Here is a 15,044-nt window from a genome sequence, read left to right as displayed (position 1 = left end):
TTAGTGATATGGTTTAGTGGAGGACTTGTTAGTGTCAGGTCAGAGATTAGACTCGATCTTGAGATCTCTTCCAACCTAGACAATTCTGTGATTCTGTGATATAATCCTGCATTTGTCCCTTAGCCAGTGAGTGAAGTCATAAGGAAGCCAGCAGCTGGCACCCAGACCATCTGAAGGGCATGTATGTACTGAAGAGAAGCCGATGAAGCCTTAAATGTAGCATCACCAGTAAGGGCAGCTCTGAGGGCGTTCGAGCAGATGCTCCTGTGGTTACCATGTGCATCTACCCAGTGCATCTGTCCCAGAATACTGATCTCCTTTGAAAGCCTGCCAGCTTTACTTTCTGATAATAGGTCACCTCCTTCATGTCACCAAGATGTCACCTCCTCTGGTGCAGAACAAGGCAACTGCTGAAAAAAACATGCCGCCAGCAGGGCCAGAAATGAAAAGCATGGAGAGGTCCTCTTGTGGTCACCTGAAATGGGAACTGCACAAGGACCCCTCTGCCCCGATGACAGCAGCCATGGACACTTCCTCAAGAGAGACCAGGGTTTACACAACTCCCAGAGCACACATGGGAGCCAGGAGCCACTGCTCCTGCATCCAGCAGGTGATGCCAACCCCCCCAGTCTTCTCTCTGACTCTTTCCTAGGGTCTGAAGCAGGATGGAGTAAGCAGCCCACCAGCTACTCAAACACCACCTTCCTCCCCAAGCCACTGTGCTCCTCTTCCATCACACAACCAACAGAGGAGCTTCCAGCTCACAAGGACCACACATCTGACCATGCAAGCAGGCTACTGCACAACACAATCACTGCTCACATGTTGAACCTGATGCTCCCATGAAATGTCATTTTTTTGTGCGTGCACACTCACGTGGAGGACCAGCATGGCTGCAGGATGAACCCACACATGGCAGGTCCCCCGGGAGGTCCCCCCCAAGGTACTGACCCCAGCGGGAACTACTTGGGCTGCAAGCAGCAGCTCGTGCAGCTGCAAGCTCCTCGTTAATCACACAGCATCTCCACATCTCCCAGCCTCTGGGGAGCCTTCACAAATTAAAAATGGAAGCAGCACAGGGAGGATTGACAGTTACTGGAGATCACTCACTACAGCTGCGAAATAAACATGACAAAGTCTGAGCACAAATCTCTTGTAATGGCAAACATGTTTAGCTCCCCCAAACACCCCAGCCCCAGGAACAGGCTCCAAGCATCCTGGCTGACAGGCGGTTAAACACCAGCAAAAGCCACAGGGGAACACTGCCCTGGCTCCCCTGACTTGGGGAAGGCAGGTAGCCACACCAAAGGACCATCAGAGAGAGGCCATCAAAATTAAGTATTTTGCACATGAGGCAAAAACTGGGGAACTTGCTGCACGATGGGGCCAGGAGGAGCCTCAGCCAGGAGCTGCAGCAGGCTCTGCACCACGAGCCCATTGATGCAGCCCTGCAACAGCCACAGGAGGGGAACCACACAAACGGAGCCCTCCTGCACCCTGTGCCCTGCTACTCCAACAGCCTCTTCTGGGGAATGGATGCAAAATTGCATCAACCAGCTATTAGCTATTTCTAGTGCAACCGCAAAGCCCTGTGGTGTTTGCATATGGCTTTGAACATCCTGGGAACAAACACATTCCTATTTCTCTGTGGCTGAATGCCACTTCACTCCTTAAAGAAATGAAACCACCAGGCTTTTGCACCTGGGATGGAAAGGGGTGTGTTTCCACATGAACTAAGCAGGATTTAGGACCAGAGTCTTGCAGCAAGGCTCATGCTCCTCCCTCCCTGTGGGTGGTGGGGTGAGGAACCAGGAGCTCCTGTTGCATGGCAGGACACAGAGATTTCATCCCTCACCCTCCCCTGCTACGGCAACTGGTATTTACAGCTTGGTTGGAGAGGAGTGTGAAATTACCAAGCAAAATCTGAGTGAGCCACATGCCATCCAGAAGGGAAGAAGAAAAATTTGTTCCCAGCTTGTGTAATTTCCAGCTCTTGAACTATTTCTCATCTGTCACTTCAGAACAATTGCAGCTTCGTTTACAGCAGTTCTGGCCTAAGGATTTCATCTGCCCAAGGAATTATTCCCAAATGTGCCCAGACTGTCAAAAAGGCTAATTATGTAGATCGATAACACAGATTAGCTCCCAAACAAAATCATGTGGCATGTTAAGAAAGAAAAAATAATATAAAAAAATAAAAAAAAAGAAAAAGAAAGAAGAGCCCCAGAGAGCACGGAGCCCCGGCGGAGGACATGCTTCTCACCCCTTAGCTAATTAGTGCCAATTATCAAATGGAAAGCATCAATTATTAAATAGTAAGTACTAAAGAAATTGTCAAGCCCTGAGCTGGAAGCACAGGTAACCACAGCACATCCTGGAGGACACGGCAGCACATGGAGGTGCCTGTGCATAGGGAAGGGACGGCCAGTACCAGTGGCATCGCTTTGGAATGGGGCTCAACTGGCAGGGCCAGAGGGTGGCCTGTCCCCAGGGCCAAAGCAGCACGAGAGGACTTTTTGCCTTTTTTGGGGGGTGATGCTGGAGGGCATGGAACCAAGGGAAGGTCTTGCTGGGTCGCTGCCCCAGGACACTCCCACTTGCACCCCATACCTGGGGTGCTCACCCCTGCACCCACCAGCGCTTTGCACACGAGCAACAGGAGAGACGGACTGAAAGGGAACAGGTTTGGCCGAAGTCACAAAGTGCAGCAAACAAGCCCAAATCTCATATTTGAGACATCGCTGTGTCTCTAGCAGAAAGCTCCAAAGACGAGTCATTTACAGGACCTCTGTCTCCCTAAAGGAAAGCAGAGCTCGACAGGAGTAGAAGCGCCCCACATTTACAGGTGATGAATTACCACCTATGCTTGGTTTAGGATCATCACTGCACACAGAGCTCCCTAGAGCAGGTGGCCAGGAACTGACAGCAAAGCGAGTTGGTCGACAGCTAATGCTCACAATAAAACAAGAGACTAAAAAGTCGCAGCACATAACTGTTATGCACTTAAGTCTGCACAGAGCTGATGTGAGTCATGTAACAAGAGGGACCAGCAGCCCTACAGGGTTGTCATTGTCCCCACAACATCTCTGTGATGGGCTGGAGCCACTGCTGATGGGCTGCTGTCACCAACGTCGGTGTCAGTGGAGAGGCACAACAGCACAGGCACTGTCTGACCTTGCGGCACTGCCTGGTGCTCCAAGATAACTTGCAGCTCTGAGTTTTTTGCATTTGTCTTTTAAGTTTCCCTTCTGACCTTACTCCCTTCCTACTGGGCTTTTTGGTCAGAGCATGCTTGCCTGACAAATACAGCAAAAGGTTAATTAATACCCAAATTCAGCAAAGGCCATGCTCTGGAGAAACGCAAGGTCATGCTTTGGACGAGTGGCTGAACTAGAGACCTCCTGAAGTCTTCTCCAACCCAAATAGTTTTATGGTCCTGGGAGATGACATTCAAGCACTGCACTGTTCATTCTCCTGTAGTGGATTTACGTGGCAAGGTCTTGGTAGCAGGGGGCCATAGGGGTGGTTTCTGTGAGAAGGATCTAGAAGCTGCCCCATGTTTGGTAAGGGCCCCACTGCTGACCAGAGCCGAGCCAATAAGCAATGTTGTTTTGTGCCTCTGTGAGAGCAGATTTAAGACAGGGGAAAAAACGCTGCGCCACACAGCAGCTGGGAAAATGAGAGGAGTAAGGAACAGCCTTGCAGGCGCCAAGGGCAGTGAAGAAGGAGGGGGAGAGGTGCTCCAGGCACCGGAGCAGAAGTCCCCTGCGGCCTGTGGTGAGGACCATGGTGAAGCAGGATGTCCCCCTGCAGCCCATGGAGTACCACGGTGGAGCAGGGTTCCATGCTGCAGCCCGTGGAGGAGACCACGGTGGAGCAGGTGGCCCTGCACCAACGGAGGCTGCCGCCTGTGGAAGACCCCTGCCGGAGCAGATTCCGGGCCGGACCTGTAGCCCGTGGAGAGGAGCCCACACAGGAGCAGGTGACCTGGCAGGAGCTGCTGCCCGTGGGGGACCCAGGTTGGAGCAGTTTGCTCCTGAGGGATGGACCCCGTGGTACGGACCCATATCTGGAGCAGTTCTGGAAGAGCTGATGCCTGTGGGAAGCCCACGCCGGATCAGTTCATCAAGGACTGCATCCTGTGGGAGGGACCCCACAGCACAGGGGACAAGAGTGACCGAGAAGGAGCGGCAGAGAAGTGCTGTAGACTGACCATAACCCCCATTCCCCTGTTCCACTGCCCTGCTCGGGTAGAGGAGGAGGTAGAAGAGGGTGGATGGGGGGGGGAAGGTGCTTTTGGTTTCTTTCCTTTGTTTCTCCCTTCTCTAGCTTGTTAGTAATAAGCAATAAATCTTACTATCTCCCTATACAGAGTCTGTTTTGCCCATTACAATAATTACTGTGTGATCTTCTCATTCTTATCTCAACCTTTGAGCCCTTTTCATCGTATTTTCTCCCCATTCCTCTTTGAGGAGGGGGAGTGACAGAGTGGCTGTGGTGGAGCTCGGCTGCCCACTCGAGCAGAACCACGACAGCTGGCAGTGATAATATTGAAGAGAGAAGCCTGAAGGCTATCAAATGAGACTTTAGGGGGCTGGGTCGGTTAGTGGATGGAGCAGGAGTGCAGGTGGTGTTTTTGTCCATCCCTACGGTGGCAGGGAGGGGTACAGAGAGGACACGGAAAGCCCACCTGTTAAACACGTGGCTCAGGGGCTGGTGCCAACGCAGAAATCTTGGGTTTTTTGACCATGGGGCGCTTTACTCGGCACCCGGCCTGATGGCCGCAGACGGGTCCCTATCTTTTAGGGGAAAACGGATCCTGGGCCAGGAGCTGGCAGGGCTCATTGAGAGGGCTTTAAACTAGGTAAGAAGGGGGATGGGGCTGAAGCAAGGATTGTTGGAGCTGTGCCAGGGGGAACAATAGTAAGGCTGGGGGATAAGGCAATGGCCCAGCTGAAGTGCATCTACACCAATGCACGCAGCATGGGTAACAAACAGGAGGAGCTGGAAGCCATCGTGCAGCAGGCAGGCTACGACTTGGTTGCCATCACGGAGACGTGGTGGGACCACTGTCATGACTGGAGTGCTGCAATGTCTGGCTATAGGCTCTTCAGAAGGGACAAGCAGCACAGAAGGGGTGGTGGTGTGGCTCTCTATATTAGAGAGTGTTTTGATGTTGTGGAACTCGAGGCTGAGACTGGGAATGATAAGGTTGAGTCCCTATGGATTAGGATCAGCAGGTTAGGTCTCTTCCAACCTAGATGATTCTGTGAAAATGAAGCGTTTGTAACGTGAGGTGTGTGTAGAAAGCCTCAGTGGAGCTGGTGAGGGATGACTGTGCAAACAGGAGCAGAGGAAAGGCTGAGTCATATCCCCCCTCCCCCCCCCCCCCCCCCGAGCCCTAAATTGAGGAAAACGTAAAGAAAATAGTTCTCCAAGCTGACAAAAAAGGAATAGAATCCCCATAAAGAGTGCCAGTAGTGACAGCAGAAGGGGAGAGACAAAAAAGGCAGCCTCAGGCTGTAGCTGGAAGAAGAGTCGTCACAAGCAGGACAGAGCATCCTCCTCAGCTCTGCTAGGAACTGGGTGTTCACAAATCACTTCTGTTAGCAGCTCCAAGCCCTACATCCAAACAAGGTCACGGGCCCTCAATGATGTCAGAATGCTGCCAGTCTGGACCTCCACCTCAAAGGGAAACCACAGCAAGCCCAACCAAGGTTTTGGGGACAGACTTTGTCCATTCCCTGGCCATGAAACACTCTCCACAAGCTTCTAGGCAGTAGCACACCATAGGCATTAACCATCACCATTAGAAACAGCAGTAAAACACCTGATTGTCCCAGAAGGTACATGGCAAGGCTCAGCTCAAGGCTGGGGAGCCTGTTGGGACTGCAGGATGTCACAGCAGAGAGGCAGCAGACTGGAGATAAACCTGCCACCAGCTTCGTACTGCAAGCCAGATGGTCACGAGCGAGCACCAAGCCCTGGGAGAGAACAGCGCGGCTGCATGGTCAGAGCACGGGCAATAAGTACAGGTTGACAAATATAAGGAAACCCAGGGCACAACCAAACCCCTCTAGCATGGTGCTGTATGGGGATGCTTCATCACTTCCCAGCTGAGCCTCTCCTGAAGGCACAGGACCAGCTCCTGCTGCTCTCCAGTTGATCCCCTTCCCAGGGCTTTGTACCCATCTTTATCTGCACAAGTCTCACCCCACCCCAAGTCCAGGGGTCCTGCAGCTGCACAGCCTGAACCCTACACCAGGGATGTTCCTATTCCTCACCAGCACCACAAACACAGATGGGGAAGCATGGTCAGATGCCTTCCTGCACCTTCAGTCCCACCAAGGACTTGCAACTTCTGCTCTGCAGAACACCAGTCACAGCACCTCCCAACCGCCTACTCAGATGCCAGACGATACAAAGAGATAACCAAGAAAACCCTATTGAATGCAAAGATTTGGGGCCATCCTCAGGACTATGTACTCCTTGAAGTAGATTTTTCTTGTTACTGTTAGTTTTGGTGCCCCTAAAGCACTCCCAGAACACCAGAGGTCCTACACAGCATGGAAGATCCCCACTGCCAGCTGCCAGCTCCAGCCCCTTCTTCATACTCCACATAAAATGCTGAGCTGGGGGTCAGCCTGAGATGGCCAGGAGGAGAGAATGGCACCAGGACAGAGGGGTCTAGGCAAATGTGAGGCTCAAAGCAAAGAATAACCTGTGGGGTAGCAGGGCTTACAAAGCCATCAATAAACCAAGCCCCAGCACTGCTGCTCCTGCAGTGTGTGATCACCATCCCTGGCAGCACCTCCACAGCCAGCTCCTTCTTCCTTTTGTTCAATTTGTATTATTTGCTTAACAAAATGCTTGCGAGGGTACTGCCTAAGGCACTCCTGAAAGCCAACATTCCACCTGGCCCCAGCTCAGCTCCAGAGTTTTGGGACACCCAAGAAAAACAAACATCCGCAGGCAGCCCTATAACAGGACCCAGTTTCATACTGATTTGTGACCCACATTCCCCACACTCCCCACTGTGCCTACAACATGCACACCCAGACCATTCCCTCTCCCCCGTCACCCCAGATGCAAAGCTCCCTCTGGGACCTTCTAGCCCTCATCCCTGCAAGAAGCAGCATGTATTTGGGTTGGTTGCAGCAACACAAACCCCAAATCCCTGGTAGGTATCAGCAAATTAACTGACCCACTCGCACCCAGACAGTATTTGAGCTCACGACTGCTGCAGCCTCTCTTCGTGGTCAGGAAGAAATTTGGATTTCCCTCTTCCACCCTTTTCCTTAAAGCATAGAAGATCTTATCTGTGAAATATGCGCTCCTCTGTCCGATCTGGCTGAAATTAATCCCTGGGTTAAAAAGTTTCCAGAGTGACGGCCAGTCTGACTGCACAGACCTCATCTCTGTAAACAAAATAATAAAAACAAAAAGCACAGAAACAGAAGCTTCAATCTGAAGTGGCTGTTGCCACTTGATAAATCAATCTCTCACCCCATGTAACGCAAATTTGTGCTTAAAAAAGCCACATAAACATCCTCCTTCAGCTGAGTGCAGCCAGGAGGGAGCTGATTCCTAGAAAGATGCTGTGTGCTCTGCCGGCACTCAAAAAGCAGGGAGGGAGGGCAACCAGCACCCTGGGGTTTTAATAAATTCCTGTACTATTGGTCTGCTGCAGGATTTATGGTTCAATTAAATGGATACGCTTAGCCAGGCTACCATCCTGCTGCCTGAGATGGCACATGCTCCAACCCTCCCCAAACCTCCGGCAGACAGCTGGCTGATATCCCCCAAAACACTCATCCAGGTGCAGGATTAACCCCATCCCCACAAGTGCTGGGTGAGCGGAGGCAGTCAGATGGAGACGGGTCAGCAACCTTGGCATTAAAATCCCCCACTGCTGGCCCCTTCCCACAGCACAAAAGACGGCAGTGAGGCAGTGTGAGAGAGAACAAAGCCATCAGCACGGGGTGGCTGCAGGCTGCGGCACCGCCATGCTGCCAGGGGGACCAGCCAAAAATGCCCATGGGTGCAGGAGAAGGGGCATTTCCATCCCTGCGGCTCAGCAGGAAGGGATGCTGCGCTGCAGGGAGGGGAGCACAGCTGCTGAACGCGTGGTGGGAGGGTGGAAGGGAGGGGACACCCCCTCATTCTTACTGCCCCCCAAATCCTTTGTCTGCTTCCCCACCTGCCAGCCAAGCACTACACGTACCTGTCGGTGTCCTGCCCACCACAGATGCTGCCAAGAGCAGCCACAGAGGCAGGAAAACACGAGCAGCGTGGGGACAGCTGGAGCAGGGCTGCAGGGAAGGGATGGCAAGCTGGCTGCTCGCTAGTAGAGCTTTCCAGAAATGTGCCGTTAATTTCAGAGCTGCCACCAGGATCGGAGCTGATCCTGAAAGAAGGGGAGGGCATCATGCAGCACCATGCACTGGGATCCCACGCGGGTTTCTGCAGCAGCTGCTCCCTCTTGGGCATCGGCACTGTGGCCTCACAGCTTGGTGGACCTGGCAGCCCAAATGTTAAACAGGAACAGGGCTTCTCCCCAGCCCCAGACCCTGTGGGTTCCCCACGAGCAGGCAGGGCAGCAGAACTGTGACTGCCACCCAGCTGCAGTACAGGAGCGCATGTTTACAGCATTAGCAGCTCCAGAGTCGCATGTGCCACCGCCCTCTCCTCTAAACCGAGAGGTGAGCTCGATTGCAGATCAAATGAAACCAGAATGATTGCACCAAAGGTAGAACAATGTCAGGAAAACTGCCCTTAAGGATCTCAGCTGGGCCTACAGGACCAGACCTTTAAATGAATCCACTCCTGAGCTCAAACACATTAATCACTCCTTTATCTTCCAGCCAAAAAATACAGGAGAACCTCTTTGACAAGCTTTCAAAGCCAACTGTTCTCACCCAACCTAACAGCCCCTGAAAACTCCATCTAATTAACTTAGTAGCTTACAACAATGATGTGTGCACATGTAGGGGAAAAAAAAAAGCCATTTCAAAAAGCACCACAAGCCTCTATGTACAGCCGTAAAGCCTCCAGCTACAGAAATGATTGCTGCAGCTTTTAGAATTGCCAGCATAGCTTCCCAAGCCAGAGAGCTGCAATATAAGATGTCTCCAAACTGATCGCCCAGCAAGAAGCTGCATTTCTTGGGGCACCCCGCAGCTCCCACAGGCTTTCACCCCAGCTTCTCTGGCCAGACAAAGCTGACCAGGCATTAAGCACCAAACATTTCCTATTATTAGCCTCCAGCTGACAACTGCAGCCCCGCCACAACAGTTCCTGATTTTTTTTCCCCTCTTGTACAAACACCAAAGATGGTATTTGGAACGGCAAGGTGGGTATGGTATTTGAGTCCCCTTCCAGCTGCGGGGGGACACCACACCACTCTCCTGCTCTGGCTCCTGCAGCCCAGGAGCCCGGTGCCCTCAGGATTTGCCTCTGGCTGTGTGATGGAGATGCCTGCACACAAAAGCAAGCCCCATTCACAGGGCAACAGGCTTGGCTGCACCTACACTACAGCATGGCCCCACTGGTGACCAGAGGACACACTTCTCTGCGAGACAAGAAATCCTTTAAAATTAATCTTAAGATGATTCCTGCACTGGAAAACACTCAGATGTGTTTCCACAGACCACAGCACCTCCTAAAATTGCTCACTGGTGGCCCAGACTGTTGTGGTTTAACCCGGCCGGCAGCCAAACACCACACAGCCGTTCGCTCACCCTCCCCCCTCCCTCTCTGGGACGGGGGAGAGAAATGGAAAGTGAAGCCTGTGGGTTGAGATAAAGACAGTTTATTAAGACAGGAAAATAATAATAACAATAATGATGATAATAGTACTACTACTAATAATGTGTACAAACAAGTGATGCACAATGCAATTGCTCACCACCCGCTGACCGATGCCCAGCCTAACCCCGAGCAGTCCGGCCCCCTCCCCCAGCTAGCCACCCCTATCTGTTGTTCAGCATGATGTCAGATGGGATGGAATACCCCTTTGGCCAGTTTGGGTCAGCTGTCCTGGGTCTGTCCCCTCCCAGCTCCTGCTGCACCCCCAGCCTGCCCATTGGCAGGACAGAGTGAGAAGCTGAAGCATCCTTGGCTTGGTGTAAGCACTGCTCTGCAACAATTAAAACATCAGCATGTTATCAGCACTCTTCTCATCCTCATCCAAAACATACCACCCTACCAGCTACTAGGAAGAAAATTAACTCTGTCCTAACTGAAACCAGGACACAGACATGACAATGATGTCCCCACTGTGCAGACCCCAGCCAAGCAACTCACCTCCCCACCAACTGCCCTGGCTATGCTGAGTAGCCCTTCACAGCTCCTCCAGGACTTCCCAAGTTCGAAAGCAGAGTTTTTGGAATGAGTTACAAGGCATGGTAAGCCCAGCTAGCAGCTCCCTGTGGTAGGTTGGGGAAACCTGTGGCAGACGTGCCTTCTGCTCCGGTGTTGGGAAGGCAAAGCTTCGACACAGGCTGCGCAAACCCATCCAAGGGAGCTAGGCCACTCCAGAAAGAAGAGGAAAGGTTTTTTTTTTTTTTTTTTTTTCTTTTCCTTTTGCATAAAGGCCAATTAAAATAGTTGGGCACTAGGGCACATCCTCAGCCGAGCCGCTCCCTGTCCCCAGCACATCGCAGGGCAGGTCCTGCCACCCACATCCCTCTGCATCCTGCCACCACAGTGACAGCATCTGATGGGTGGCAGGAGGAACCCAAGCCAAGTCAGCCTGTGGCCACAGGGCAGACGCCCTCCTAGAAATTGCTGCACGCTATTAAATGCTCCTGCAGCAGGCTGCTCGCCAACAGGTGAGGCAGGATTTGGTCCCACAGAGGTAGCAGTGTAATTGAGTCAGCACAGCTTCTCCTGCCACAGGACAAACCAATTTGTTTTGTTTTGTTTTTTCCTTCTTTTGCCATGACTGCTACGTGCCTGGGGAAAGAGGAGGCTGTGGGCTGCCCTGTAGGAGTGAAGAGACAGAAGCAATGGCTTTCCTGAAGCACAAGACTACTCCTCATCCATCTGTGGTCTCTAAAGCCTTGGAGCTCCATGGACTACCTCAAAGGAGGCCCTGAAAGCTAATGTGGAAAAGCAAAACATCTCACATCCATTACAGAGACGCCATCTCCATTACTAGCTATCTTTTCAGGATCTCTCAGTTGGAGCACAGCAACAGTAGCTATGCAGAGCTGAGAGAGGGAGTGAAGAGAATCTTATCAAGTAGAGATAGAGCACTGATGGCATTGAACTAGGCTGCTACTTAGTGTCTTTGCTAACTATGGTGCATTGTGCAAATTAACTAAAGCAAGAAGCCTTGGGCCCCTTACCAAGGTCAGCCTCCTAATAAGAGTGTGAGCCTATCTTAAGAAACTGGTAGAAACTGGTCCTGCGGATGGACAAGAGCCAAGGAGCAACTGAGTCTGCGCAGAGACAAGAGGTCAACTAGCAGTGACGAGGAAGAGTCATCAATCTTCATCCCCACGATCCCCAACAACCACCACCAGAATACACTGTGCAAGCACAGATGGAAGGAGTTTATGGAAATGACTCCTTGGAACTAATTTTAATATGAAGCGGGGACAGGTTATCACAGAATCACAGAACTGTAGGGGTTGGAAGGGACCTCGAAAGATCATTGGGTCCAACCCCCCTGCCAAAGCAGGTTCCTCAGAGCAGGCTGCCCAGGTAGGCGTCCAGACAGGCCTTGAATATCTCCAGAGAAGGAGACTCCACAACCTCCCTGGGCAGCCTGTTCCAGTGCTCCATCACCCTCACCGTGAAGTTTTCGCATGTCAGTACAGAACTTCCTGTGCTCTAACTTGCAGCCATTGCCCCTTGTCCTATCCCCACAAACCACTGAGAAGAGGTTGGCTACATCCTTCTGTCCCCCACCCCTCAGATATTTACATACACTGAGGAGATCCCCTCTCAGTCTTCTCTTCTCCAGGCTGAACAGACCCAGGTCTCCCAGCCTTTCTTCATAGGGAAGATGCTCCAGGCCCCGTATCATCTTCGTGGCCTTCCACTGGACTCTTTCCAGGAGATCCCCATCTTTCTTGTACCAGGGAGCCCAGAACTGGACACAGTACTCCAGGTGAGGCCTGACCAGGGCAGAGTAGAGGGGGAGGATCACATCCCTTGACCTGCTGGCCACGCTCCTTTTAATGCACGCCAGGATCCCATTAGCCCTCTTGGCCACAAGGGCACACTGCTGGCTCACGGTCAAATGAATATGTATAGGCGTATTGTGAAACTTCATGCATATGTAACTCTTTGCTGCATATAACCAAGGCAAGTTGCTGCATCAGGTGCGCACGACTGGTGGGACTACCCCCCATGCTGCCCAGCGCTGAATAAACATACCTACTTTACAGTCTTACTGACTGTGGAGTCCGTTTTCCACAAGTCATAGCCAGCAAAGCCAGACCAAACATGGGACAGCCCAAGGCAGATGTGGAAGAAACAAAGCCTCTCTTTCCAGCATGGAAGCTGGAAGATAGATGCTCAAAAGCTTTAAGAACACCCAATGGCATCCCTGTTTCAGTCTGAGCTGACCAGAAAATGTATTTCTCTTACAATCATTAGCAAGGCATCCATTTTATAATTGACTATAGATACATACATTTATATAATTTATATGAAGTGTAAATTAAACAGCCACTCTCTCAAGTAAACATAAAATTACTGGCTAGCTACACTAGCCCTTCCCTTCTGATGACTCAATAAAGCACTAATTGCACTCCAGTAGCAGAACTGTACTTTCTCCAAGGAGTTTCACAAGGACATCCTGAAGCATTTATGGACACTACTTGCCCATAAGCTTCAACACTGCACAGATTTTCCAGATGGGAACAGTTGTCCTTTCCCCAGCCTGAAAAAGAGCTACTCCAAACACACCAGCAGACTGTCAACTCTGGAACTTAACAACATCATAGGTAATGTAAACATCTGAATGCTCCTGCTAAACTGAAGAACAATGATGCAATTTGCAGTATTCCACTGCTCTGCAATTTAGCAGAAATATTTCAACAATATGCTAAGTGTGCCCAAAACAGTTCCTGAAATATAGGATCCCAGCCCCAGCTTTCACAGAAGCCACAGGCCTTGCTGTACGTTTAGGTACAATTCCTCACAAACACGCAGGACCTTACTGAAGGCTCACTGTGGAGAACGTTTCCACACTTTGAACATGATCTGTCACAGCTCTCAGGAACCCTCCACAGACAATTCCCAGCCCAGTTGTGCGCAAGGCTGACTCAGCTACAGGAACAAGCATGTGAGAGCAAGCCGAACGCCTCAGACAGCTCACTCCTCTCACAGATCCCTCTGCAGAGGCAGGGCTGGTGTTCAGTTCATCTCCACAAATGATTTTGCCAGCCTCCTGCAGCCCTGTCAGCTGGGGAGCCCCTGGGGGCTGCTCACCTGAAATTCATCATCTACCACATCAACTTCTGCTCCTTTGCCTCCCTTTAAAAGCAATTTGAGATTTTTTAAGTGATAAAAAATATTTCCTCAGAGCTGGACAAAATTATTAGTCCCACAGTACTTTAACTGTGACACAGTCAATTCTCAGAGTGCTCCAGTGCAGGCTCTGCAGAAGGAAGGCCCAGAGCTCAGAGGGAAAGAGCTTTAAATACAAACACAGCCCAAGCCGCCCAAAACAGAAAACATGTGCATCTCTGCCAAAGAAAACACAGGCTACAAATTTTACTCTGGACTTGAGGGAATAAAACCCAGTGCAAGGTTTTGCTTTTGGACCTCAGGATCAGCTAAGTGCAGAATTAAGCCTTTATGGTCGTTATAAGGAAAAAGAACATGAACCTACACCACACAATGTGTTTTTTTCCCATGTGGTGGGGACAAAGTGTGAACATTTGCATGCCAAGATCACAAAAACCATAAGCAGAGTGTGATGCTTCCCTCTCCAACACGCATGACATCCCCTGCTGTGCTGGATGCTCTAATGGTGTGGTGGTTTTACCATGCTGGGCAGCTAAACACCACAACCGCTCTCTCACTCCCCCTCCTTAGATGAGGAGTACAAACGGCACCCACCATCAGAAAGCTTTCTTAGGTTTGTAGGTGGAAGGAGCATTAAACCACCAGAGGAAGAGTCTGGAAGCTCAGTACCTTGTGTCTCCTCTCATACCTTTTGTTGCTGTCAACAAGGCTGGCTTTTACTACAGCAGTCCCAGTGGTGGCTGTGACTCCCGGCAGCAGTTTGCACCCCTCCAAGCAGTGGAGGAGGAACAGCATGTGGGAGCAAAGGCAGCACAAAAAGACAAACGAACAGAGCCTACTATTTCAGAGGAGCAACTGTTTCTGCTTTCCACCCTGACAAAGCCATCCAAGGGACAGCTGCACGTGCAATGCCACCTATGGGCACAGAAGCTCAGCCCCAGATTTGCACCATTCCAGGGCCAGGGACACCCACAGCTTGCCCTCACATCAGATTACATGCTGGAAGCAAGCCAGCAGCCAGAAATACCACTGTATGTGTCTCCCCAGGCTGGCATGACACATGCCGTGCTGTGGCGAGCTTGGATGCAAAAGGGGCAAGGAAGGTTTTGTACTGCATCCCTCCTCCTGTAGGGCACATGTGCATCCTCCAAGAATGCCTCTCAGCCTCATTTTCCAGAGAAACTACTAGAGGCACTGATTTTTGAGGTGCTGGGACCCCAGGGTCGCTCAGCAGCCATGCCTCCAGGCTTACAGCACGGCTCACAAGAAAACTGCCAGTGTGTGAGCTCTCAGGTGCCAAACATGGACCTGCAGCCGGGCTGGAGAGCACGAGCACCCTACAAGCACATTTGATCCCATGGCCACCAAGGCCACACACACCGCCACCTGGCCCAAAGAGAAGCTTTAGGTCCAAATCCTTATCCTGCTGTGGATACTACTGCCACCCACCCACCACCTTGGCACCCGACTGCAGGCAAGGCAAGTGTTGGGGTGGATGCAGTGCCACGGTGGGTATGTGGTGTCATAGGGGGTGGAGGGGGGGTGGGGCACATAGGAAC

The 15,044-nt window shown here is 51.4% G+C and overlaps 2 protein-coding genes across 6 annotated transcripts in view; one reads left to right on the top strand and one right to left on the bottom strand.

Moving 5' to 3' along the window:
- LOC311426270 (uncharacterized protein) overlaps nt 1-15,044 on the top strand; it is a 448,189-nt gene that overhangs the window by 375,290 nt on the left and 57,855 nt on the right. The gene's annotated exons all lie outside the window — the stretch shown is intronic.
- LOC311426284 (CBP80/20-dependent translation initiation factor-like) overlaps nt 1-15,044 on the bottom strand; it is a 172,489-nt gene that overhangs the window by 157,120 nt on the left and 325 nt on the right. For 3 of the 5 annotated variants that reach the window (XM_084502552.1, XM_084502554.1, XM_084502555.1), the window contains exon 1: nt 11,936-12,044. The exons of the other annotated variants lie outside the window; for them this stretch is intronic. In XM_084502552.1, the coding sequence (XP_084358678.1) occupies nt 11,936-12,034 (99 nt within the window). In that variant the 5' untranslated portion in view covers nt 12,035-12,044. Of the gene's footprint in view, nt 1-11,935; nt 12,045-15,044 lie in introns of those variants that run through there. 5 annotated transcript variants of the gene reach the window in all.

This window comes from Aythya ferina (genome assembly GCF_964211825.1).
Source record: "Aythya ferina genome assembly, chromosome: W".
NCBI lineage: Eukaryota > Metazoa > Chordata > Aves > Anseriformes > Anatidae > Aythya > Aythya ferina.
This window is presented reverse-complemented; position numbering and strand designations above follow the sequence as displayed.